A 24,607-nucleotide genomic window follows, 5' to 3' on the forward strand; every position below is an offset into this window, starting at 1 on the left:
TATCTCTTTATAAAAATGTTTTGAATTAGCATTTTTATAAATCTGTAGCTCCTAAGACAAAACTTACATTTTTGGATTTGGATACTGTTTTTAATGTTAATTTATTCCTAAGTTTAGAAAAACTGTAGTGTCTTACGTTTATATTTGTATATACTTTGTAATTTTAATTCTTCATCCTAGCAAATTTGTCACTACAATGAGGATTTAAGGAAATAGTTAATGATTTCTCTAATGACCAAAAAAAAAAATCAATTAGTGATGTAATAGGGATTGGAATGAGTAATTTGAGCTTCTAATGCATTGTTTATGGATGTTCGCTTTCATAAGAATTTCTTTTATTATAGCCTTGGTAAAATGGGTCCCTTCAAAAAATAGTACTGACCATATGTTAAGTATCTTGTGTCAAGAGAAGGTCAGGTTTAAATTTAGATCAATTTATGTGATATTTGAATTTAAAATTCTGTGTAATTTGTATGTTTTAAATATGCTGTATTAATTTTAGTTTGTTGTTTTTCAGTATTCCCTTGTGTACCAGAACGTCCTGGAATGCCTTGTCCAGGAGAAGATAGTGAGTGTTTATATACTTCATACCTTTGAATAGAGTTATTTATGATACAGTGGCACAAGAGAAATCAGAAATAGAACTTTTAATTCATTTGATTTCTTTTCCATTCTTCAGTCTAATTTAGAGTATATTAGTAAACTGCCTAAAGTCTCTACTTTTCCCAAATCGAAATGAGGCAGTTTTTTTTTTTAATTAAAAAAAAATTATTTATTTATTTGGTTGTGCTGGGTCTTAGTTGCAGCAGGCAGGCTCCTTAGTTGCATCTCACGGGCTACTTAGTTGTGGCCTGCAAACTCTTAGTTGCGGCATGCATGAGGGATCTGGTTCCCTGACCAGGGATTGAACCCGAGCCCCCTGCGTCGGGAATGCAGAGTCTTAACCACTGTGCCACCAGGGAAGTCCCAAAATGAGGCAGTTTTTAATTACAACTTACTGACATAATTGTCTATTGTGCATTTGAAAGGAAAATTAAGTTGATTTTAAGTCCTTTCCTGTTTTTTTTTTTTTTAATTAATTAATTTATTTTTGGCTGCGTTGGGTCTTTGTTGCTGCGCTCAGGCTTTTCTCTAGTTGCAGCGAGCAGGGGCTACTCTTCATTGCGGTGTGTGGGCTTCTCATTGTGGTGGCTTCTCTTGTTGCAGAGCATGGGCTCTAGGCGCATCGGCTTCAGTAGTTGTGGCACGTGGACTCAGTAGTTGTGGCTCACGGGCTCTAGAGCACAGGCTCAGTAGTTGTGGTGCACGGGCTTAGTTGCTCCATGGCATGTGGAATCTTCCCAGACCAGGGATCAAACCCATTTCCTCTGCATTGGCAGACGGATTCTTAACCACTGCGCCACCAGGGAAGTCCCCATTTCCTGTTTTTTAATCTTGGAAATTTTCAAACCTATGGAGAAGTTGAAAAAACATAGAAACATTGAAAACAAAGATACCCATATATCTTTACCAAGATTCACCAATTATTAACATTTTCTATGTTTGCTTTATCTCTGTATCTGTGCACACACATGCATACATGTATATACATAACAAACACTTGTTTTATTTTTTTTTTTATTTTTATTTTTTTTAAAGAAGATGTTGGGGGTAGGAGTTTCGTAATTTATTTATTTATTTTTGCTGTGTTGGGTCTTCGTTTCTGTGCAAGGGCTTTCTCTAGTTGTGGCAAGTGGGGGCCACTCTTCATCGCGGTACGCGGGCCTCTCACTATTGCAGCCTCTCTTGTTGCAGAGCACAGGCTCCAGATGCGCAGGCTCAGTAGTTGTGGTTCATGGGCCTAGTTGCTCCGCGGCATGTGGGATCCTCCCAGACCAGGGCGCAAACCCGTGTCCCCTGCATTAGCAGGCAGATTCTCAACCACTGCGCCACCAGGGAAGCCCTTGTTTTATTTTTATTTATTTTTTTGTGTACCCTTTGAGAGTAAGCTGACATGACACTTTACCTCTAAATACTTTAGCGTGCATCCTTAAGAATTGTTATGAAACTTCCTTTTGAATGTCTAAGCTAGTGGTTACCATTAATGAGATGAATTGAAAGAGGCAACTATTTGGTCTGATGAAATTTGTTTATATGTGTATATTCATATATATATATACATATGTGTATATGTATATATATTTGATATATACATATATATACCAAACTTGAATTTAATGTATGGTATAATTTATAGATTGTAGATATTAGGCAACTCATTTTTATTTGTGGTTTCTGTACATATCCATGACTTTAGAAGGAATAGTAGTAAATGTTTTGCTTTGTATTAAGTGAAATAGCTCTAAAGTTTTAATCCTGTAACTCTTCGTGCAACTTGGTGAAAAGGAAAAATTAAAGAACTGGGTGTTTGTATATAGAGTTGAATGAGGGCTATGTACTTTATAGGAAGATGGGGAAATATAAGGAGTAGGTAGGCCTCTGAAGCAATAGTGAAAAATTTAGGTTTGGATTCAGCTAGGAGTATTTCATTGGGTTTCCAGTGGCAGATGGATTACAGCCAGTGTGGGCTGCCTTCACAGAGGTGTTGGAGAAGTAGCTCTCCTTTGTCCAGGCCAGTGTTTTGAAAGACTTGCCATTATAGCAAATCTTGGTTGCAGAGTCCCATCTGCAAATCTATTATGGGTCTGTAGCACACTTGCCAGATAAAATGTCTTTTCCTACCTTTTCACTGTATTTCATGCTCACTTTCCCACTTTAAAATTTGCTGGTGGGGATTTTTACACAGTCCTCTCCAGTATAATTAATATTACTAAACTAGAGCATGGAGGAAAATTGATAACCATTAAAGTGATCCCTTGGCTCTTTTAATTCCTAGGCAACATTAACATGTTTAAATTTAAGATATATCAAGTTGTAGTTCATGAAAGTTTCTGAAATAAGATGTTCTTTTAGGTTAAGATATTAACAAACTTTCTGCTTTGGTTACTCCTAACAGAATAAATAATTAAAAATGAAAGCATATATATTTTAGGTTCTATATTATGCTGTCTCAGAATTTCTAATTCAGAGTATTTCACCCATTTCTTTCTATCTTAATTTTAAATAGTAGACCCAGTGCTACATTTGCTTTAAAATGAGTTTTGAGGGAATTTGCTGGTGGTCCAGTGGTTAGGACTCCGCGCTTCCACTGCAGGTTGCATGGTTTCAATCCCTGGTCGGGAACTAAGATCCTGCAAGCCACGCGATTCAGCCAAAAAAATAAAATGAGTTTAGAAACCTAATGGAATTTCCACAGTGATTACTATTACTGTGGGATGACTAATAGACAATATATTTAATAGTGATTGACTTCCAAAATTACACCAGTGGACTTGATTTGATCTCATGGAACCTCTTTGTTTAGGGAATGTATTTAGAATAGTTAAAGATATAAAAAAATATAAAAACCATTGCATAAAAGGTTGTTGTGAAGAGAATATTCTTGTGGTTACAAAATGTCCCTTATACGTTATTTACAAAAACGTACCTATACAAAGAAGAAAACTAGCCATCACTGCCTTTAACAGAGTGATTGAACACGTAGTGGGAGTCAACAATCTCACATTTGTACATTTCTTGATGAGATGCAGTAAGAAATATACATCACCTGTGTATTATTTTTGCCAAAAGTATTTAATACTTTTTATCTGGGAATCCTTTTTTTATCTGGGAAGTGTGTTACAAATCCATAATATATTTGAGTCTAATGAGGAAACAGACAAATCCAGAATGTAGGTCATGATATAAGACATCTGCCTAGACTCTTTCAACATCATGAAAAGCAAACAACAACAAATAAGATAGAGTGAATGTTTTAGCATACATTAAAGAGACAAAAAAGGTATAGTGATGAAATTCAGTGCCTGAATCTTGATTGGATCCTGGAGAGAAAAAGAAAACTATGAAAGACACTTTTCAAGCAAATAGGGAAATTAGCAGATGAAGTGTATATTAGGTGATATTTAATTAATGTTAATTTTCTAAGACACAATATGGTATTGTGGTTAAATAGAATTAGGGGGAGTGTCCTTAATCTCAGGCAATGGATACTTAGGTATTTAAGGATGAAGTGTTATGATGTCTGCAATTTATTTTTAAATGATTCAGAAAAAAAAGTGTATGTGTAAATAGAGAAGAAAGCAAATGTGGCAAAATTATAGTAATAGATAAATGTAGGTGAAGGATGGAGATGTTTATTCTTTCAACTTTTCTGTGGGCTTAACATTTTTTCAAAATTAAAAGTTAGGGGACAATTAAAAAACAGAAAAGCCTAGTCTCTTGATGACTTTTATTTTTTCACTTTCAGATTTTTATCAATATTTTTTTTCCTGCAATGAATATCATGAAAAAAATCACAGACGATTATAAAATGACTTTATATTCACACTTGCTCTTTTTGTTTCTTCCTTTTTTTTTTTTAACTTTTAATCTCTCTTCAGAATCCATCTACCGCCGAGGTGCACGCCGCTGGAGAAAGCTTTATTGTGCAAATGGCCACACTTTTCAAGCCAAGCGTTTCAACAGGGTAAACCTTAGTTTGCTGAATATTGATAATTTGAGAAATCTGGGTTTTTCCTCTCTACTGTTATTCCTTTCTAAAGGAGTAAGTAGGATGACCTAAAATTCCCAGTTTGCCAGGGGTAGTACATCTGTTATCTTGAGGTAATTTTTAATAGCATCTCCTTTGACTCATAAAAATGTTCCAGCTTGGATGATTAGTTATATGGTTACCCTAGCTGTAAGAAAGTTGGATTTTTTTTTTTAGTATAATTCAAGACAGCCAGAAAATAAGCAAGGTTTATTTTGCAAACCATTTACTGTTGTAAATTTTTTTTAGTTTTCCCTGTTTTAGAAAATGAGAATTGCAGTCATTTATCTAGCTTTTAGTATGTACCAGGCACTTTTCTGAATGCTTGCCATATAGTGACTCATTGAATCCCTGCAACAACCTTGTGAGAGAGGTACTATATATTTCCATTTTATAGATGAAGAAACTGAGGTGCAGGATGGTTAGATAACTTGCCCAAGATGACACGGCTAGTAAGTGGCAGAGCCAAGGTTGGAGATCAGTCTGTCTCCAGAAGTCCATGTTTTTAACTACTGTTGTTAACTACAGTTATCCATTTCCATTCTAGAACTCGCGCGGTGTTCTCAATTCTTAATGTAATAGAAGCTACCACCCGAGGTTCCCAAATTCCTGTTCCCAGTAGCACTGATATTTAAAAAGCTTTGAAGTGAGAAGTCACTTTAGGCGTTGCTCTTTAAGAGAGCAGTGGTGTGGCTTCCCTGGTGGCGCAGTGGTTGAGAGTCTGCCTGCCAATGTAGGGGACTGCGGGTTCGTATCCCGGTCCGGGAAGATCCCACATGCCGCGGAGTGGCTGAGCCCGTGAGCCATGGCCGCTGAGCCTGCGAGTCCGGAGCCTGTGCTCCGCAACGGGAGAGGCCACAACAGTGAGAGGCCCGCGTAACGCAAAAAAAAAAAAGGGAGAGCAGTGGTGACCTAAATGGGAAGGAAATCCAAGAAAGAGGGGAAGAATGTATATGCATAGCTGATTCATTTTGCTGTACAGTAGAAACTAACACAACATTGTAAAGCAACTATACTCCAATAAAAATTAATTTAAAAAAAAGAGAGCAGGGCTTCGGTTTGACCTCTGAACAGACTGATAGGTTTATGTTTGCTTGGGAGTCCTTGCACAGCTTTTTCTGCTATGTGTTTTTCAAGTTTAATTCACTTTTCCTATTGTCATTACTCTGAACTTAATTAGGTGAAGACTGAAAATTCGTGGACTTAGGAAACAACATGGTTGCAAATTTCAGTCTCTTTAAAACAAGCTCTCCTTTCTGTTTATTTTCCCATGACCATCATAGCTTTGGAAAAGTTATGTATGATGAAGGGAATTGAGTTAGAGAAGAAGGCCACTTACTTTCACTATTTTATGAGCAAACTGTTGGGAAATGATTATGACCTTTTTTTTGTTAATAAAATACTGTTGAATTACTTTCTCCAGCGTGCTCATTGTGCCATCTGCACTGACCGAATATGGGGGCTTGGACGTCAGGGATATAAGTGCATCAACTGCAAACTCCTGGTTCATAAGAAGTGCCACAAACTTGTAACAATTGAATGTGGGAGGCATTCTTTGCCACCGGTAAGACACTGTTGTCTAATTTTTTTTTTATAGAGCATTTTTGATAACACTGCTAGAACAGAAGGCTAAAATAGGGGGGTGTTTAGGAATCACAGCTCAACAGTGTTGTTACAGAATGTGGGTAGGAATACTTTAGGAGTCCAGTTATCATGTGAATTTTGGAATTGTTATTACAAATTTGTTTGTAGGATATGGTTAACTTCTTTGTTTGACCTGCTACAAAATGATTTGGTCTAAATTAGGAAAATGTAAGGAGAACCATTTAAAAGATATTTTTCTCTTCTTTAAGCTAAACTCTTTAGTTTATAGCTCCCATTATTCTAGCATCTATACTAAACAGATCAGGTGAGAAGAGTCAGAGTCTTCATGTTTGCTCTGTAAAGTGTGAGATTACTGGTGAGTTGTTGCATTTAAAATTTTTATTTTTCACTTTCTATTTTAAATATGAAATTAAAACAAGTTCATTATAGAAAAAATAGAGAATAAAAATGAGTAAAGAAAAATTAAACAAAAACCCCCATGAAATCTACCATCTAAAGGTAATTGTCATTTAGTGTATATTCTTCCAGAAGTATGCAAATTTATATGCATAAACATTTAAAATTTTTCTATAGAGTATAACGAACTTCCAAATACCAGTCATCCAGCTCCAACAGTTATCACCTCACGACCAATCTCGTTTCATCTATACCCCACCCATTTAACCTGCCCTCATCCTATATTGTTTTGAAACAAATTCCAGATGTATTTCAGTATGTACCTCTAAAAGATAAGGACTGTTTTTTAAAAGTAGCTAAAAAATAAGTTCCTTATATCAAATATCCATCAAGGCAATGTTCAAAATTTCAGTTTTCACATAAATGTTATAATTTTGTTTTCATAATTTTCATTGTGATGAGTCAGGATTTAAATGAAGTTCATATTTGCAATTGATTGCCCATATTTACAGTTGATTGATATGTCTTAGATATTTTTTAATTTACTGATTCTTCATCTCTCTCTTTTTTCCCTTACAATTTAATTATAGAAGAAACTGTGTTGTCATTTAAAGTGATCCAGAATTTTTCTCTTTGCTTCTCCATGGTTATGTTTAAAATGTTCCCCTGTCCTCTGTATTTTCTGTATATTATAGCTGAATGTAGAGGTTTGATTAGATTCTGGTTTTTGTTTTTTTGTGGGTTGTTTTGAGACTGTTTCATAGAAGGTGGTGTGTTTATCCATCAGAAAGCATACAATGTTTGGTTATGTGTCGTTCTTTTACATACTTTTTAACAAAAGTGAGGTCATATTTGTACTATTTTCTAACCCATTTTTCTCACTGAACAATAGATTTTGGTCATCTTTCTCTATCTATCTATATCTTCATCATTTTTAGCAAAGTATTTTATGTGTCTATACCATAATTTATTTAATCTGTTCCCCATGATTGAACATTTGAGTTGTTTTCTAAATTTTCCTATGAGGAAAATCATAATGAACTTCCTGGTAAATAAATCTTATTATTTCCTTAAGGATTCAGAAGTAGAATTACTGGTTTAAAGGATATGTGTTTTTAAAAAGATCTGGGTTCGTCTTTCTAAGTTATCTTTTAGAATGATTATACCATGTTTATTCGTAGTACCTTCTTTGGACATTGTGGAAGTAGGTTATTACTGGTGGCTTGTTGGTAGTAGAATTATTTAGCCAGTTCATGTAAGTTTACAAATGGGTTTATAGTTAGGGAGGTAAAAAGCCAATTTTAAGGAACAGCAGAAGGCCAAAAATTGTGAACATTATTTATCCAGGTTACTGTTGATATTCTTGAGTATTCTTAGGCAATGGAATGACTTGTGTGAGTTCATAAATGTAGAAGGAAAGAGGGCAGTGTTAGTGGTTATATTGATATTTTAGGATGGTGCTAAACACATTGAAAAACCCATGAGCTTATTTTTAAGGCAGCCTTAAAAGTATAACTTTATAACTAATGCTGCTTCTCAGATTTACTCTTTCTTGCGGGTATTCATTAAACGTTGGTCCAAAATTAACGAATAAGTAAGATTTTGGTTTGAATTAGCATTGTTCCTGAGGTTATTGGCAGTTAGTTTCTTGGATGTATTTCTTTTCCATTTTGGGGTCACTGACCCCTTTGAGAATCTTCAGAAAAATGGGAAACCCATAAAATTTTACATATAATTTCAAGAAGTTTATAGACATCTTGAAGTCTATTTCTGGACATCAGCTAAGTAACTCTATACTAAGACTCCTTTTGCCAAAGACTTAAAGTGAGTATGTGGAGCTCAAAGGAGGAATAGGTGGTATAGAGGAGAAATAAATCAGAGTATGTAGGAGTTCAATTTAATTTCTAATTGATAGTCTGAAATTCGTTTTGTGTTTTTTCTGTGATCTGTAAAATGTGATAACATTACGTCATTCATAGGAATGTTGTATGGTTTCACATATAATAGAATTGAAAATAAATTACATATAGTAATGTAATTCTCACTTATTAAGTTATATTCTTTCAAATTTAAATTTTAATATGCTGTGTCTCATTGAAATGATGTTGTTTCTGGATTTATAGAGGTATTGGGATGTAAAAAGAATGCACTAATTTACTGTATCTTTGGAAATGATTTGTAGGAACCAATGATGCCCATGGACCAGTCATCCATGCACTCAGACCATGCACAGACAGGTAAGAATGACACTGGCACAAACCATTGCTCACTGACAAAGTGTCATTTAAAGACTTCTTTATATGACTCTTATACCTAAATTTAAAGACATTTATATTCTTCCCAAATAAAAGCTAGGTAACCATATTTTGTGGTGTTAACATCAGTCACAGTAGTTAACATATGTTTGGCATTTTAAAAAGACAACTATGTAAACTACAACAGATGGCTATTTTCTTTTATTCAGATAAATTTCTTTTGAGACCCCTTTATATTCAGCAAACCTACTTTTTTTCCATATGAAAACATATACTGATTTTGTGGACCGTATTAACTATATTCAAGTGACCTGTTTTTATTAAAAACTCTATTATGAGATGAAGAAATGATGTAAAATATACAGAGATGCTGTATAGACAATTCAGAAAAGATCGTGTGAGTTCAAATGTCTAAAAAAAACCCAAATGTCTAGTAGATACAAAACCTTAAATGTGTCTCTGGGAAATTTGGAGAGCAATTAAATGGGACAGAGCAGCCTGATCTGGGAAGAATCAAGAAAAAGAAAACAAGGGAGTTTTTCTGGAAGGACAGAATGTAGTATCTTGTTCATGGAAGAAGCTGGTTGTATGAAATGTAGGCTTTTTTTTTTTTTTTTTTTTTTACCCAGGTAGCTTTAAGGAATAGAAGCCTGGAGTCCAACTGAGTCCACACTAGAGACCCTCTATCACTATGCCTCAATCATACTAATATAATTAAGTAGGGTTTATAGAGTCACCCTTTTGGAAGGAATTGATTAATTTGTAAAGAAGAGAAATATTTTTTTAAATAGCAAAAGTATTTGTTAAAATCAGTACTTGGCTATTGATTGGTTCCTCCTCTCTTTACCCTCATTAAAGATTAGAATTTAACTGGTATTTATGTATAATTTGTTATTAGTAGGACAGATACTCAATTTTAAATGATGAACACTTATTCAGAAATAAAAATTAAGAAAAATCAAATCAAGAGAAAATTTTAAGTGTAACTCAGTTAATGTATACTATGTTTTTCTCTCTCTTTTTTTTTTAATGTTTGGGATTGGTTTTTTAGTAATTCCATATAATCCTTCAAGTCATGAGAGTTTGGACCAAGTTGGTGAAGAAAAGGAGGTAAGATAATTAATTAGTCTTATGGTACATTATGTCATCAGCTTTTTAATGTGACAGTTTAAAAATATGACAAATTGACTTGCTTAAATTTTAGACCATAATTTTGTAGGGATGATTTTTAGTGATTCTAGAGTTTTATTCTGAGTTAATTCAATAAGTAAATTGCTAAAATCATTTAAATTAAGAAAGAATCTGATGAGATAACATATTCATTTTAAGATAGCATAATCTAAAAATTATAATGCATTTAAGAATGGCATTTAGAATACTTGGTAGTATTGTTTAAAATATAGATCCTTCCATTTTATGGGCTAATTGTTTATTTAAAATATAAATGATTAAGCATCTTAACTGCCCATCTTTTTTGACTATTAAACATTTTATCAGCTTTTAAAACAGTTTAATTAAAACGATAACCAATTTTTTGAAAAAAGCTTATGGTAAAAAAGATTTATCATGCCTCACACCTTCCACTCCCACTTTGACTTCTGAGAGGCAACCCCTTTTAATCATTTCCAGTTGTGTCCACATTGTTTATACCTCTCTTTTTCAATTTTTCAACTTTATATATTTCTAACCATGAAAGGTTTAAACTAGTACACTACCCCGCCCCCCCCCCCCCCCCCCGGCTCCCCCACTTTTCTCTTCTCTTTCCGATGTTTGATAGGTGTATCATGTTTTACTCTGGGTAACCTTTTTATTACAGAAAATTTCAAACATCAATAAAAGTAAACAATACTATTCCAAGCTCCTGTGTCCATTACCCAGTTAAAACAATTGTCTGTACGTGTTTTGTCTACCAGCTTGCCTCACTCCTGTACTGTTTTGAAGCACATCTGTTGGTTACCTATTGAATCTCCTATCTCAGTTTCTTATTCCATCAATTTAGTCAATGCCTTGACTCTCCTTTAGCCATCCTTTCTCTTTCTTCCAGCTTTCCTCTTTTAGCTACATATTTACTTTTATGCTGCCAAGGTTATTAACATTCATAATCTGTCCTGCAAGTGTAACCACATCTTTCATATTTTGTTCATTGGTTGACAATGAGTCATCCAAAGGAGGAAATTCTTAATAATAAGGAACAAATTCTCTGTTCTTCTGGCATGATGAGTTAGTAAAGTTTCCTTTTGTTTGATCCTTGATGTTATTTTATAGCTTTTTGTTCTTTTGGGAATTTCTTATTGCCTTAAATATTATTTATTGGTTTGGTTGTTTACCAAAGACTCATTTGGTTTTATTTTCAAGACTTTTAATACATTTAAAAATTGAAGAATAATATAGAGCAAAGTGCACAAGTCATGAGTACATAATCATGAGTATATAGAGCAAAGTGCACAAATCATGAGTATCTATCTGGGTCAATTTTCACAGGGTGGACACTACATAATGACCACACAGATGAATAAATAGGACCTACTACACATCCCAGGGGCCCATCTTGTACCTTCTCCAAGTCACTGACATTCCCTCCTCCCTTCAAGTAACCACAGTCTTAACACCACAGATTAGTTCTGCTCTTTTCCCCAAGCTTTTTATAAATGGAGTCACACAGTATCTTTTGTGTCTGGCTTCTTTTGTTCAATATTGTGTTTGTGAGGTTCAGCCGTGTTTTATATAGCAGTATATCATTTATTTTCACTGTTGTTTCAATTCATCTATTCTGTTGACTTCCCCCCTGGATTGGGATTATTATGATATGCTGCTATGAACATTCTTGTAAATGTAGTTTGGTGCACATATTTAAGCATTTCTGTTAGGTACGTAACTAGGAGTGGAATTCCTGAGTCTTGTGTACATTAGTAAATAATGCCAAGCAGTTTCCCAAAGTACTTGTATCAATTTATACTTTCACCAGCAATGTGTGAGAGTGTGATTTGCTCCACATCCTTATCAACACGTTGTATAGTGTGTCTTTTAAATTTTAGCCAACCTGTTGAATGTTGTAGTTTTTATGTGCATTTCCCTGCTGCATACCTTTTCATGTATTTATTGACCATTTGGATATAATTTTCAGTTAAGTGTCTGTTTATATCTCTTTAAAAAAAAGTGAGTGGTCTGCCTTTGTTGTAACGATTTGTAGGAGTTTTTGGTATATTCTCAGCATTAAGCTTTTATCAGTTATATATTGCAAATAGATTCTGCCACTCAATAGCTTGTATTTTCACTCTGATAATGGTATCATTGATGAACAGATGTTCTTGATTTTTTTCTTTTTAACATCTTTATTGGAGTATAATTGCTTTACAATGTTGTGTTAGTTTCTGCTGTGTAACAAAATGATTCAGCTATATGCATACATATATCCCCATATCCCCTCCCTCTTGCATCTCCCGCCCACCCTCCCTATCACATCCCTCTAGGTGGTCACAAAGCACCGGGCTGATCAGCTATATATTTTACATTTGGTAGTGTCTATATGTCAATGCTACTCTCTCACTTCATCCCAGCTTACCTTTCCCCCTCCCCGAGTCCTCAAGTCCATTCTCTACATCTGCGTCTTTATTCCTGTCCTGCCCCTAGGTTCATCAGAACCATTTTTTTTTTTAGATTCCATATATATGTGTTAGCATACGGAATTTGTTTTTCTCTTTCTGACTTACTTTACTCTGTATGACAGACTCTAGGTCCATCCAACTCACTACAAATAACTCAATTTCATTTCTCTTTATGGTTGAATAATATTCCATTGTATATATGTGCCACATCTTCTTTATCCATTCATCTGTTGCTGGACACTTAGGTTGCTTCCATGTCCTGGCTATTATAAAGAGTACTGCAATGAACATTGTGGAAAATGACTCTTTTTTTTTTTTTTTGGCTGTACACGGGCCTCTCACTGTTGTGGCCTCTCCTGTTGCGGAACACAGGCTCCGGACGTGCAGGCTCAGCGGCCATGGCTCACAGGCCTAGCTGCTCTGCAGCATATGGGATCTTCCCAGACCAGGGCATGAACCCGTGTCCCCTGCATCGGCAGGCGGACTCTCAACCACTGTGCCACCAGGGAAGCCCCCCCATGACTCTTTTTGAATTATGGTTTTCTCAGGGTATATGCCCAGTAGTGGGATTGCTGGGTCATATGGTAATTCTATTTTTAGTTTTTTAAGGAATCTCCATACTGTTCTCCATAGTAGCTGTATCAGTTTACATTCCCACCAGCAGTGCAAGAGGGTTCCCTTTTCTCCACACCCTCTCCAACATTTATTGTTTGCAGATTTTTTGATGATGGCCATTCTGACTGGTGTGAGGTGATACCTCATTGTAGTTTTGATTTGCATTTCTCTAATGATTAATGAAGTTGAGCATTCTTTCATGTGTTTGTTGGCAGTCTGTATATCTTCTTTGGAGAAATGTCTATTTAGGTCTTCTGCCCATTTTTGGATTGGGTTGTTTGTTTTATTGATTTTGAGCTGCATGAGCTGCTTGTATATTTTGGAGATTAATCCTTTGTCAGTTGCTTCCTTTGCAAATATTTTCTCCCATTCTGAAGGCTGTCTACATCTGTCTGTTCTTTTTTGGATAGAGATTTTGGGGCCTGTTTAAGAAATCTCTGTCTTTTCCAAGATTATTGAAGACATTGAAAAGACTATACTTTCCTCCATTATTCTGCAGAGGTATCTTTTCATCAATTATATGCCCATTATTACATGGTCTATTTCTGGATTCCTTTTTATTTTCCATCATTTATTTATTCTTATGCTGATATACTGTCATTATTATTATAGGTTTATAATAAGTCTTTTATATCTAGTAAAGTTCTACTTTGTTCTGGGAATTTGTTCTTGGCTACTCTTACTAGCTTTTTGAATTTCCATGTAAATTTTAGAATTAGCTCACTAGTTTCCATAGAATCAAGGAAATAAACCAAACCTGTTGATCAATTTCAGGAACAGTGATATCTACAATATTAAGTCCTCGATCCATGAACATGACACGTTCTTCCATTGACTTAGGTCTTCTTTCATTTCTGTCAGTGTTTTATAGTTTTCAAAGTTCTTGCACTAGAGATATTGGAGGTAAATGGTATTCTTTTAAGCTTTAATTGTCTATTTAATATTGTTATATGGAAATAAGGTTTTTTTCCTAAATTGCCTTGTATCCTGAGACCTTGCTAAATTCACTTATTAATTCTAATAGCTATCTAAAGATACTATTAGATTTTCTACATATATGATCATCTTATGAATAACAGTTTCATTTCTTCCTTTTCCAATCTTATAGATTTTTTTCAGTTTTCTTACCTTATTGAGTTAGCAAGGACCTCTATAAATGATCAACATGATGTTGAAAAGAAGTAACAATCAGATATTATTGTCTTGTTCCACATCTCAGACAGAAATCTTCCAATATCTTATCATTAAGTTTGATGTTTGCTCTAGGTTTTTATTCTATAGATACCCTTATCAGAATGAGGGAGTTTGTCTCTATTCCTAGTTGGCTAAGATTTTTTTTTTCATCTTGAAAAGATATTGAATTTTATCAACAACATTTTATGGCATTTGTGGGGTTGATCATGTGTAAATTTCATTCTTTTTTTTAATTTAAATTTATTTATTTATTTTGGCTGTGTTGGGTCTTTGTTGCTGCACACGGGCTTTCTCTGGTTGCGGCAGGTGGGGGCTACTCTTCGTTGCTGTGCGTGGGCTTCTCATTGCAGTGGCTTCTCTTATTGCGGAGCATGGGCTCTAGGTGCGCAGGCTTCAGTAGTTGTGGTGCATGGGCTTAGTTGCTCCGCGGCATGTGGGATCTTCCCCGACCAGGGCTCGAACCCGTATCTCCTGTGTTGGCAGGTGGATTCTTAACCACTGCACCACCAGGGAAGCCCAATTTCAGTAAATTTCAAATGTTAAGCCTGTTTTTCATTTCTGGAATAAACTCCCTGTGTCATGATGTATAATTCTCTTTGTATATTGGTAGATCTGATTCGCCAACATTTATTTTAGGTTTTTGAAAAAATTATTAACAAGAATCATTGACCTGTAATTTTCCCTTTTTGTATTGGATTGTGAATTTTGGTATCAAAATTGTGAGTTTTGGTATCAAAATAATACTGGGCTCATAAAATGATTTTGGAATTTTTCCTATTCCCAAGGAGAATTCTTATAAGATTGCCATTATTTCTTTCTTACATTTTTGGAAGAATTCACCAGAAAAGCACTCTGGGCCTGGAGGGTTTTTTTGGTTTGTTTTTTTTGTTTGTTTGTTTCGTGGGAAGGATTTGATTCTAGGTTCTATTTCTGAATAGATCTAGGGCAATTTAGCTTCTCTGTTTCCTCTTGTGCTATTCCTTGGAATTTGTCTAACCTAAATTTTCAAATTGACACAAAGTTGTTAATTGCTGAGAATATGAAATGATATCCTTTTTTACTCCTGATAAAAAGTTACTGTGCATTCCCTTTTTCTTCATCAGTTTTGCCAAGGGGATGTCAATTTATTAGTCTTTTCAAAGAACTAACTTTTGGCTCTTTGTTGAATGCTTATATCCTATTCTATTGCATTGATTTCTCTTCTCATTATTTCCTTATGCTTTTTTGTCATTCACTTTTTTTTACATTCTTTTTTTAATATTCTTTTCCATTATGGTTTATCACAGGATACTGAATATAGTTCCCTGTGCTATACATTAGGGCCTTGTTGTTTATCCATTCTAAATGTAATAGTTTGCATCTGCTAATCCCAAATTCCTAGTCCATCCCTCCTCCACCCCCCCTCCTGCCCCTGGCAACCACAAATCTGTTCTCTATGTCTATGAGTCTGTTTCTGTTTTGTAGATAGGTTCATTTATGCCATATTTTAGATTCCACAAATAAGTGATATCATATGGAATTTGTCTTTCTCTTTCTGACTTAGTATGATAATCTCTAGTTGTATCCATGTTGCTGCAAATGGCATTATTTCATTCTCTTTTTTTTTATGGCTGGTAGTATTCCATGGTATATATGTACCACATCATCTTTATTCATTCATCTGTTGATGGACACTTAGGTGACTTCCATGTCCTGGTTATTGTAAATAGTGCTGCAATGAACGTTGTGGTACATGACTCTTTGAATTATGGTTCTCTCAGGGTATATGCCCAGTAGTGGGATTGCTGGATCATATGGTAGTTCTATTTTTACTTTTTAAGGAACCTCCATACTGTTTTCCATAGTGGCTGTACCAACTTACATTCCTACCGACAGTGTAGGACGGTTCCCTTTTCTCCACACCCTCTCCAGCATTTGTTATTTGTAGACTTTTTAGTGATGGCCATTCTGACTGGTGTGAGGTGGTATTTCATTGTGGTTTTGATTTGCATCTCTCTAATAATTAGTGAAGTTGAGCATCTTTTCATTTGCCTACTAGCCATCTGTGTAATTCACTTTTAAATATATCTTAATCTGTATTATGATTTCTTCTTTGATCCATGTATTATTTAAAAGTATTGATATACTAATTAATTTTCAAATACGTGGGAATTTTTTTTATTATTGTATTGAGTAGCTTAATTCTGCTGCACATCAGAGAATGTATTCTATTCTGTGTGATTTCAGTCTTTTGAACTTTTTTGAAACTTGATTGAAGACCAAGCACACAGGCATTGGTGAATGTTCCATATGTATTTTTGAATATAATATATTCTGTAGTTGTTGGGTGAAGTATTCTATACAGATCAATTAAGTCAAGAGTAGTAACAGTGTTATTCAGTCTTCTGTTACCTCACTGACTGCATGTTCTTTCCCTACAAACAGTTTTCACTTAGAATTTACCCGTCCCTTTTAGTTTTGTTAGTTTTTGCTTTACATATTTTGAGGCTATGTTATTGAATACATGTAGATTTAGAATCATAGTATCTTACATTGCTTTAATGCTTTTTCTTAAAGAAATACCCCTCTCTATTTGTAGTAATGCTTCCTTGCCTAAAGTCCTTATGTTAAGTAATTGCTGTGTAACAAATTACCTTAAAATATAGTGGCTTAAAACAACAAAATTTATTATGTCATAATTTCTGTGGGTCAGGAATCCAGGTTCTTGTCTCAGAGTCCCTTAGAGGCTGCAGTCAGTGTACTGGCAAAGACTGCTGTCGTCTCAAGGCTCAACTGAGGAAGAAACTGCTTCCATACTTACTCACCTCATTGTTGGCAGGATTCACTTCCTTGACATGTGGCCTCTCCATAGGGCAGCTCACAGCAAGGCAGTTTGCTTCATCAGAGCAAGCAAGCAATAAGATCCAGAGATTGAATGCCAGCAAAACAGACCTCACAGTCTTTTGTAACCTAGTCTCAGAAGTGCCGTCCCTTCATTTTTGCCATATTTTTTTCATCAGAAGCTAGTCATTAGGTCCAGCCTATACTCGAGGGGATTACACAAGGGCATGAATACTAGGAGGTGGGGATCACTGGGGTCCTCGTAGAAGCCAGCCTACCACAGTTGGCCACAGCTACTTTGTCTCATGTTAATTTAGCTACAGCTCTCTTTTGGTTAGTGATTACATGGCATATAGTTTCTTACCCTTTTACTTTGAACATTTCTGTACACATATATATCTTATTAACATCATAGAATTGGACTTCCCCCTCTGGTTTGATAGTCCTTAGCTGTAGTATTTAGTGTGTTTTAATATTTATGTATTGTTACATTTAATGTAAGTATATTTAAACTAACAACTTATTTGCATTTAAATCTACCAATTTACTGTGTTTTCTGTATCATCTGTTTATGTTACTTTTCTAGCCTTCTTTTGGGTTAATTTTTTTTTTTTTCCTCACCTCTTTTAGCTTGTTTCGCATTCTTTTGCTTTTTTATTACTGGTTGTTCTAGAGATTGCATCTTATACCCTTAACTTATTTAAATTCAATACAAATTATTAATAATACTTTTTACCATTTTCCAAGATATGCAAGGACCTTAGAACACTTTAAATTCACTCATGCTCCCTTCCTGTCTTTATTGCTATTTTTGTCATATTTTAAAATTCTGTATGTGTGTGTTAGTGTTTTTAAACAGTCAATCCTTATTTAGGTTTATCCACATTTTATTCTTTTTGTTCTGCTTTTGTTCTGTGTGTCTGCCTTCCATATGAGATCATCTTTCTTCTTCTTGAAGAACTCAATATTTCCTTGAGTGAGAACCAACTAGTGACGGATTTCCTTAGTTTTTGTTTGTCTGAAAATGTATTTATTTCATTTTCATTTTGAAGGCTATTTTTACAGGCTGTAGGATTGTAGATAAGCAAGGGGGGAAGGGGTGAGCCATTTAAAAGGTGACATTCCGGGCTTCCCTGGTGGCGCAGTGGTTGAGAGTCCGCCTGCCGATGCAGGGGACGCGGGTTCATGCCCCGGTCCGGGAAGATCCCACATGCCGCGGAGCCGCTGGGCCCGTGAGCCATGGCCGCTGAGCCTGCGCGTCCGGAGCCTGTGCTCCGCAACGGGAGAGGCCACAACAGTGAGAGGCCCGCATACCGCAAAAAAAAAAAAAAAAAAAAGGTGACATTCCACTGTTTTCTGGCTTCTGTCATTTCATTCAGCCTTATTATTGTTTATGTGAAGGAACTGTGCTTTCATTCCATTTGATTCTCTTTTATAGCTTCCAGTTAACCATATTTAAAGTCTATACATTGCTTTATCTTTTTACCATTTTCTGCTTTCTTAATCTGCCCTAATCTGGTTTCTTTCACTCCTTTTTATTTATTCTTATTACCAAGTCAAATTATTATTTCTAAATTTTGTTTTGGATAATCATTCTCCTTCAATTTTCATAATACTTTTTTCTTTCCTGTTTTGTGCTTACTAGTTTATCTTTCTGAAAATTTGCTCCTTGCTTTTGCTGATACTCTTCACTTCAGAAAATTCGTACTTAATTCTCATGAGTATATCTGTTGGTTGTATGCTGGGAATTTTGCAGGCATCTAATAAAAGATTATCTTTAGTCTTCTTTATAAATTTCCAGAAGCCTAAGTTTCTACTTGTGAATGAATTACAGGGCTGACTTTGTCATTCCACAGGAGTCTTGGTATTGTATAGCAAAGAATGTTTTACATTAACTGAACTGCCTCATGCTTGTTTTCTGCCTGTAGCTTAACTCAGATTTCATACATTAAGCTTCTGGCAGACTCTTTCATCTTGATGTCCCATTGTAACTTCTAATTTCAGTATGAAAATCGAGCTCATTATCTCATCAACTCTGTCAATCTTACCATGTGCTCACACTTCATGTTTCTAGCAGTGGCACCTTCAGAGTCCCAGTCACCGAAGTTAGTGTCATTTTTTTATTCATGTGTCTCCACGGCCTCCATACCCAAAAGTTATCAGATTCCAAGACATCCTTCAATGTTTCTCAGATTTCAACTCCTTCTCCTTTCCTAACACCACCCCTCTGACCTCAACTCATGAATTCATCCTACCTCTTGAGTAGTTAGATTATATCATTTGGAATGATGTAAGAAACTAATTAGAACTTAAATCAGAAAATATTTAAAAATCTTATAGGTATAACTAGGTGTTAGAAGTATATTGTGTTATGCAAAATACTTCAGGTATAACTGTTTGGTATAAATGTTCTCAACAGGCAATGAACACCAGGGAGAGTGGCAAAGCTTCATCCAGTTTAGGTCTTCAGGATTTTGATTTGCTCCGGGTAATAGGAAGAGGAAGTTATGCCAAAGTACTATTGGTGCGATTAAAAAAAACAGATCGTATTTATGCAATGAAAGTTGTGAAAAAGGAGCTTGTCAATGATGATGAGGTGAGCACTATGATGTTTTATTACCTCTAAACTGTTAAGTTGGCTTAAGTGTACTATTTCAGAAAAAAACCTCAATGTTTATGCTTATTATTTCAGCCTACTTTTCTAAATACATGCTTCAAACAGATTATTTAAGGTATATTTAAAGTTATCTGATGGGGACTTCCCTGGTGGCACAGTGGTTAAGAATCCGCCTGCCAGTGCAGGGGACATGGGTTCGATCCTTGGTCTGAGAGGATCCCATATCCTGTGGAGCAACTAAGCCCATGCACCACAACTACTGAGCCTGCACTCTAGAGCCTGTGAGCCACAACTACGTACAGATGTAACAGTTGTAAATAACCTCAAGAGCATAGATAACGGTTACATGTGATAAAATAATTAGTTTTGAGTATTTATCACATTTATTTTTAATATAACTAATTGTAAGTTTGTAGAAGTTAAGTGTCAATAATGGTTGTTTCAGAGAGGAAAACATAGGAAGAATACTCTTTGACATAAATCACAGCAAGATCTTTTTTGACCCACCTCCTAGAGTAATGGAAATAAAAACAAAAATAAACAAATGGAACCTAATGAAACTTAAAAGCTTTTGCACAGCAAAGGAAACTATAAACAAGAAGAAAAGACAACCCTCAGAATGGGAGAAAAATATTTGCAAATGCATCAATGGACAAACAATTAATCTCCAAAATATATATACAGCTCATGCAGCTCAATATTAAAAAAACAAGCAACTCAATCCAAAAATGGGCAGAAGACCTAAATAGACATTTCTCCAAAGAAGACATACAGATGGCCAAGAGGCACATGAAAAGCTGCTCAACATCACTAATTGTTAGAGAAATGCAAATCAAAACTACAATAAAGTATGACCTCACACCAGTTAGAATGGGCATCATCAGAAAATCTACAAACAAATGCTGGAGAGGATGTGGAGAAAAGGGAACCCTCTTGCACTGTTGGTGGGAATGTAAATTGATACAGCCACTATGGAGAACAGTACGGAGGGTCCTTAAAAAACTAAAAATAGAATTGCCACATGACCCAGCAATCCCACTCCTGGCCATATATCCGGACAAAACTGTAATTCATAAAGATGCATGCACCCCTATGTTCATAGCAGCACTATTCACAATAGCCAAGGCATGGAAACAGCCTAAATGTCCACCAGCAAATGAATGGATAAGGAAGATGTGGTACATATATACAATGGACTATTACTGAGCCACAACTACTGAGCCCACACGCCACAACTCCTGAAGCCTGCACGCCTAGAGCCCGTGCTCTTCAACAAGAGAAGCCACAACAATGAGAAGCCCGTGCACCACAACGAAGAGTAGCCCCTGCTCACCACAACTCGAGAAAGGCTGCGTGCAGCAATGAAGACCTAACACAGCCAGATAAATAAATAAATAAAGTTATCTGAGGATTATTGGATTTTTTTAAAAATAAAAATCAAACCATATTATTATCAAGGGCAAGTACTTGAGCTTTGTAAAGTTTTCTAGAGTGTTGCATAATATCGAAAGATTTACTGGTAGTATTTTCTCTTTGTATATAAATTACTATTTCATGATTATCAATGCTTTTGATATTTAGCCTAGTTAGTTAATAATTGCATTTATGGTAATAGAATTACTAAGAACAAATTTATCATAGTTTTGATGATATCATTTCAGTTTGACATAGATTTCTTTTGTATTTTAAAATAGGATATTGACTGGGTACAGACAGAGAAGCATGTTTTTGAGCAGGCATCTAATCACCCTTTCCTTGTTGGGCTGCATTCTTGCTTCCAGACAGAAAGCAGGTAAGATTGAAAGATAATGGAATGATACCTGGGTTTTACACATTTTGGTATATTACACAATAAGAACCCCTTTCTACAGTAATTCCTGAAGTGGAAGTCACATGGAGACAGACACAACAGTACTATGCTTGTAATTTCCTGCTACTCATACTCCAACCAGTGATATCAATTTGACATTGGATCAGCATTAGGAAATTACCTGCTTTAGGCAAAAAAAAAAAAAAAAAAAAAAATAGCCAGGTCCTAATTATGGCAGTAGAAATCCAACCTTTTAAATATCACCAAGATTCTAGTTTTAGGACTTAACTGTTCCTAGAGTTTAATTAGGGGGATAGATTCTAACTTCTTTTGCCTTAAGTGACAGTTGAAAATGACTTACACATTGCACATTCTAAAACTGGGGTGGGAGTGAGAGCTCTGGATTGCAAATGGTACTATTGGCTTGGCCACAAAGTTCATTCGGGCTTTTCGTTAAGATCTTATGGAAAAACCCAAACGAACTTTTTGGCCAACGCAATACTTTAGAATAGAAGTAGCAGGTTACAAATTATCTTTCTGATTTACTTTCTTGTATCTTCTGTGATTAAACAGCTTTCTACTCCAATCACCCTTCGTTTCCACCAAATTCCTGGAATTTTTGTTAAGGGTGAATCATGTAGAATGCTCTCTATGCTGTGACTGGTCTCTATAGTTTTAAAATGCAAAGTTACACCACCTTATTTTGGATCTTGGTTTCATGTGTTCTCTTCTGTTTTTTAGATTGTTCTTTGTCATAGAGTATGTTAATGGAGGAGATCTAATGTTTCATATGCAGCGACAAAGAAAACTTCCTGAAGAACATGCCAGGTAAGTTTTTTGTTTATTGTTTGCTTGTGTTGAAGTTTGGTGGGAGGAGCTATGGGACTTTTTATATGCCAGTGGTTGAAAACAGTAGATAAATCATTTATTTTGATACGAGCTAATTCTTTATAAGTCATGTAAAGGCTAAGCTAACAGTTAAATTATATTATAATGTGATATATATTACATATATAATAATATAATTATAAGCAATTGAGAAGTATAAACAATGTTAAAGCGGAAACCTTTAGTCTACGAAATTCAATTATTTTCAAATATTTTCTCTATTCAGTATCAGCCACTAAGATAATTAATGAATTTATAAACACTTATTAATCTTATCAAGTTTGCAGTGATGGCTGACAGTTTTTCATTAGAAGATTATTATTCATATATACTTGAGAGTAATAAAACAATTCCTCTTAACCTATTATGTAATCGACTGTTCTTCCATAATTATAATTTCTGAATTGTTCTGGCTTTGGCTTCCCCCCCTCTGATCCCATACATGTTGATTAATAAGAGAAAAGAGTATTAAATATCATTTATTTGTTTAGTGCCCTTAATCTGATATTCTTATACAGGATTGTAAATTGTTGGAGGACTTAGGTGGGGAAGGATAAGAAGTTTAATCCATGAGTGCCATGTTTTATTTTGTTTTTTACTCATAATTAGCAGTAATTCTACCCTTTTGCACTTCACAAGAGTAATGCCAAAATGAAGCATGTGAGTTTGTATATGTATGTAACAAAGGTTAGAGATTGATTTTAAAAAATAACTTTAGTGGAAATCTCGCTATTCATTGATATTTCTTGTCAAAAAGAGATAATAGCTTTCAATTTTATAAGAAGATATAAAGTGTATTAATCTGTCTCGGGGCCAAACTGCTGTTGTTGTTGTTGTTGTTTAATTTACTGTATGTTCATTATTTATGTAGGCTTTAGCAAATGGTCACCCTTCATGGCAAAGCCACAGATGATATTTTGAATTGTGAATATAGCCGGTATTTGTTCCTTGTTTGTTCAGCTGGACTTGGGGAAAATAGTCTTGTTTTTATTGTATTAAAGTGCCCGTTCTGGTTTTATATCATCTTTGCTTTTCTAGGAACCAGAGTATAGGATAAGAGCTCAAGTTCCCTATTCTTAGAATTGAGTAGCTGGAAGGTGTGTATTATGTACCTCCAGACATGATCATGATAACATTCACCAAAGCAGCCCAAAGCCAGCTAGGGTGTTTCATTTTCATTATTCAGGTCAAAAATTCTGCTTACCACCAAATTCTGCTTGCGTCCATTTGTAGGAGTGTGGACTTTCTGAAGTCCATCCGAGGGCCCAGATTAAGAATCCCTGCTTGAGACTTTCAAATTAAACCTTATGAAAAGTATGGGTTTAATTTAGATTGGGACTTTATAATTGTGTTTAGGGCTCAGCTATCTTAAAGTGGCGCTTCAATTTGTGTTTTGGTACTGTTCCTTAAAAACATTGAGAGAAAAAAATCTTTTGACATGATTTTGATGTTCTGGTTTGCAGATGAGAGTAGGATTTAAATACCTTTCTGTAGGCACTTACCACAATTTAAAAATTTGAATCAAATGAGTAATTTTTCATTTTATTTTAGATTTTACTCCGCAGAAATCAGTCTAGCATTAAATTATCTTCATGAACGGGGGATAATTTATAGAGATTTGAAATTGGACAACGTGTTGCTGGACTCTGAAGGACACATTAAACTCACTGACTATGGCATGTGTAAGGTGAGGGGAAATTTCTAGTTATTCAGAAGATCTCAGCAGCTCAGGAAATTGTTTCAGTCAAATAACTTTATATTTAATGATGGGGAAATAAGTGCTACTTTGTGCTAGAATTCCAAAAAGTATCCTAAACAAAGACAAATGCACTGATTTCCTAGCCATTTACAAAATTCCATATTTTCTGTGAGCGTTATATGTGCTATAAGAGTTAAGTTATTTTTATTTTCTGTAATTTTTTATCTTCAAAGTTGTGACACTATTGAAGAAAACTTGGAGGTAAAAACTGTCTACAAACCCACAATTGTAAAACTGCTTGCATATCACCTTCCAGTTTTTGCCGTTTAATTGTGACTCTTAATGATGCACTCAAGATTTTCCTGGGAAGTCTAACATTTTTTATATATTTAAATTTAAATATCTGACATAAAATTCAATAAAGCAAAATAAGAATTTTAGGTACTCTCAGGACATGTCCTTTATTTCTTGGTGTT

At 35.0% G+C, this 24,607-nt stretch overlaps 1 protein-coding gene across 4 annotated transcripts in view; it reads left to right on the forward strand.

Moving 5' to 3' along the window:
- Positions 1 to 24,607, forward strand: part of PRKCI (protein kinase C iota) — a 79,994-nt gene that overhangs the window by 38,437 nt on the left and 16,950 nt on the right. For all 4 annotated transcript variants that reach the window (XM_079923383.1, XM_079923380.1, XM_079923381.1 and 1 more), the window contains 9 exons: positions 518 to 568; positions 4,479 to 4,564; positions 6,051 to 6,191; positions 8,811 to 8,865; positions 9,935 to 9,993; positions 19,537 to 19,713; positions 21,429 to 21,526; positions 22,286 to 22,372; positions 23,984 to 24,119. In XM_079923383.1, coding sequence (XP_079779509.1) covers positions 518 to 568; positions 4,479 to 4,564; positions 6,051 to 6,191; positions 8,811 to 8,865; positions 9,935 to 9,993; positions 19,537 to 19,713; positions 21,429 to 21,526; positions 22,286 to 22,372; positions 23,984 to 24,119 — 890 coding nt within the window. The remainder of the gene's footprint in view (positions 1 to 517; positions 569 to 4,478; positions 4,565 to 6,050; positions 6,192 to 8,810; positions 8,866 to 9,934; positions 9,994 to 19,536; positions 19,714 to 21,428; positions 21,527 to 22,285; positions 22,373 to 23,983; positions 24,120 to 24,607) is intronic.

This window comes from Stenella coeruleoalba (assembly GCF_951394435.1).
Source record: "Stenella coeruleoalba genome assembly, chromosome: 5".
Lineage (NCBI taxonomy): Eukaryota > Metazoa > Chordata > Mammalia > Artiodactyla > Delphinidae > Stenella > Stenella coeruleoalba.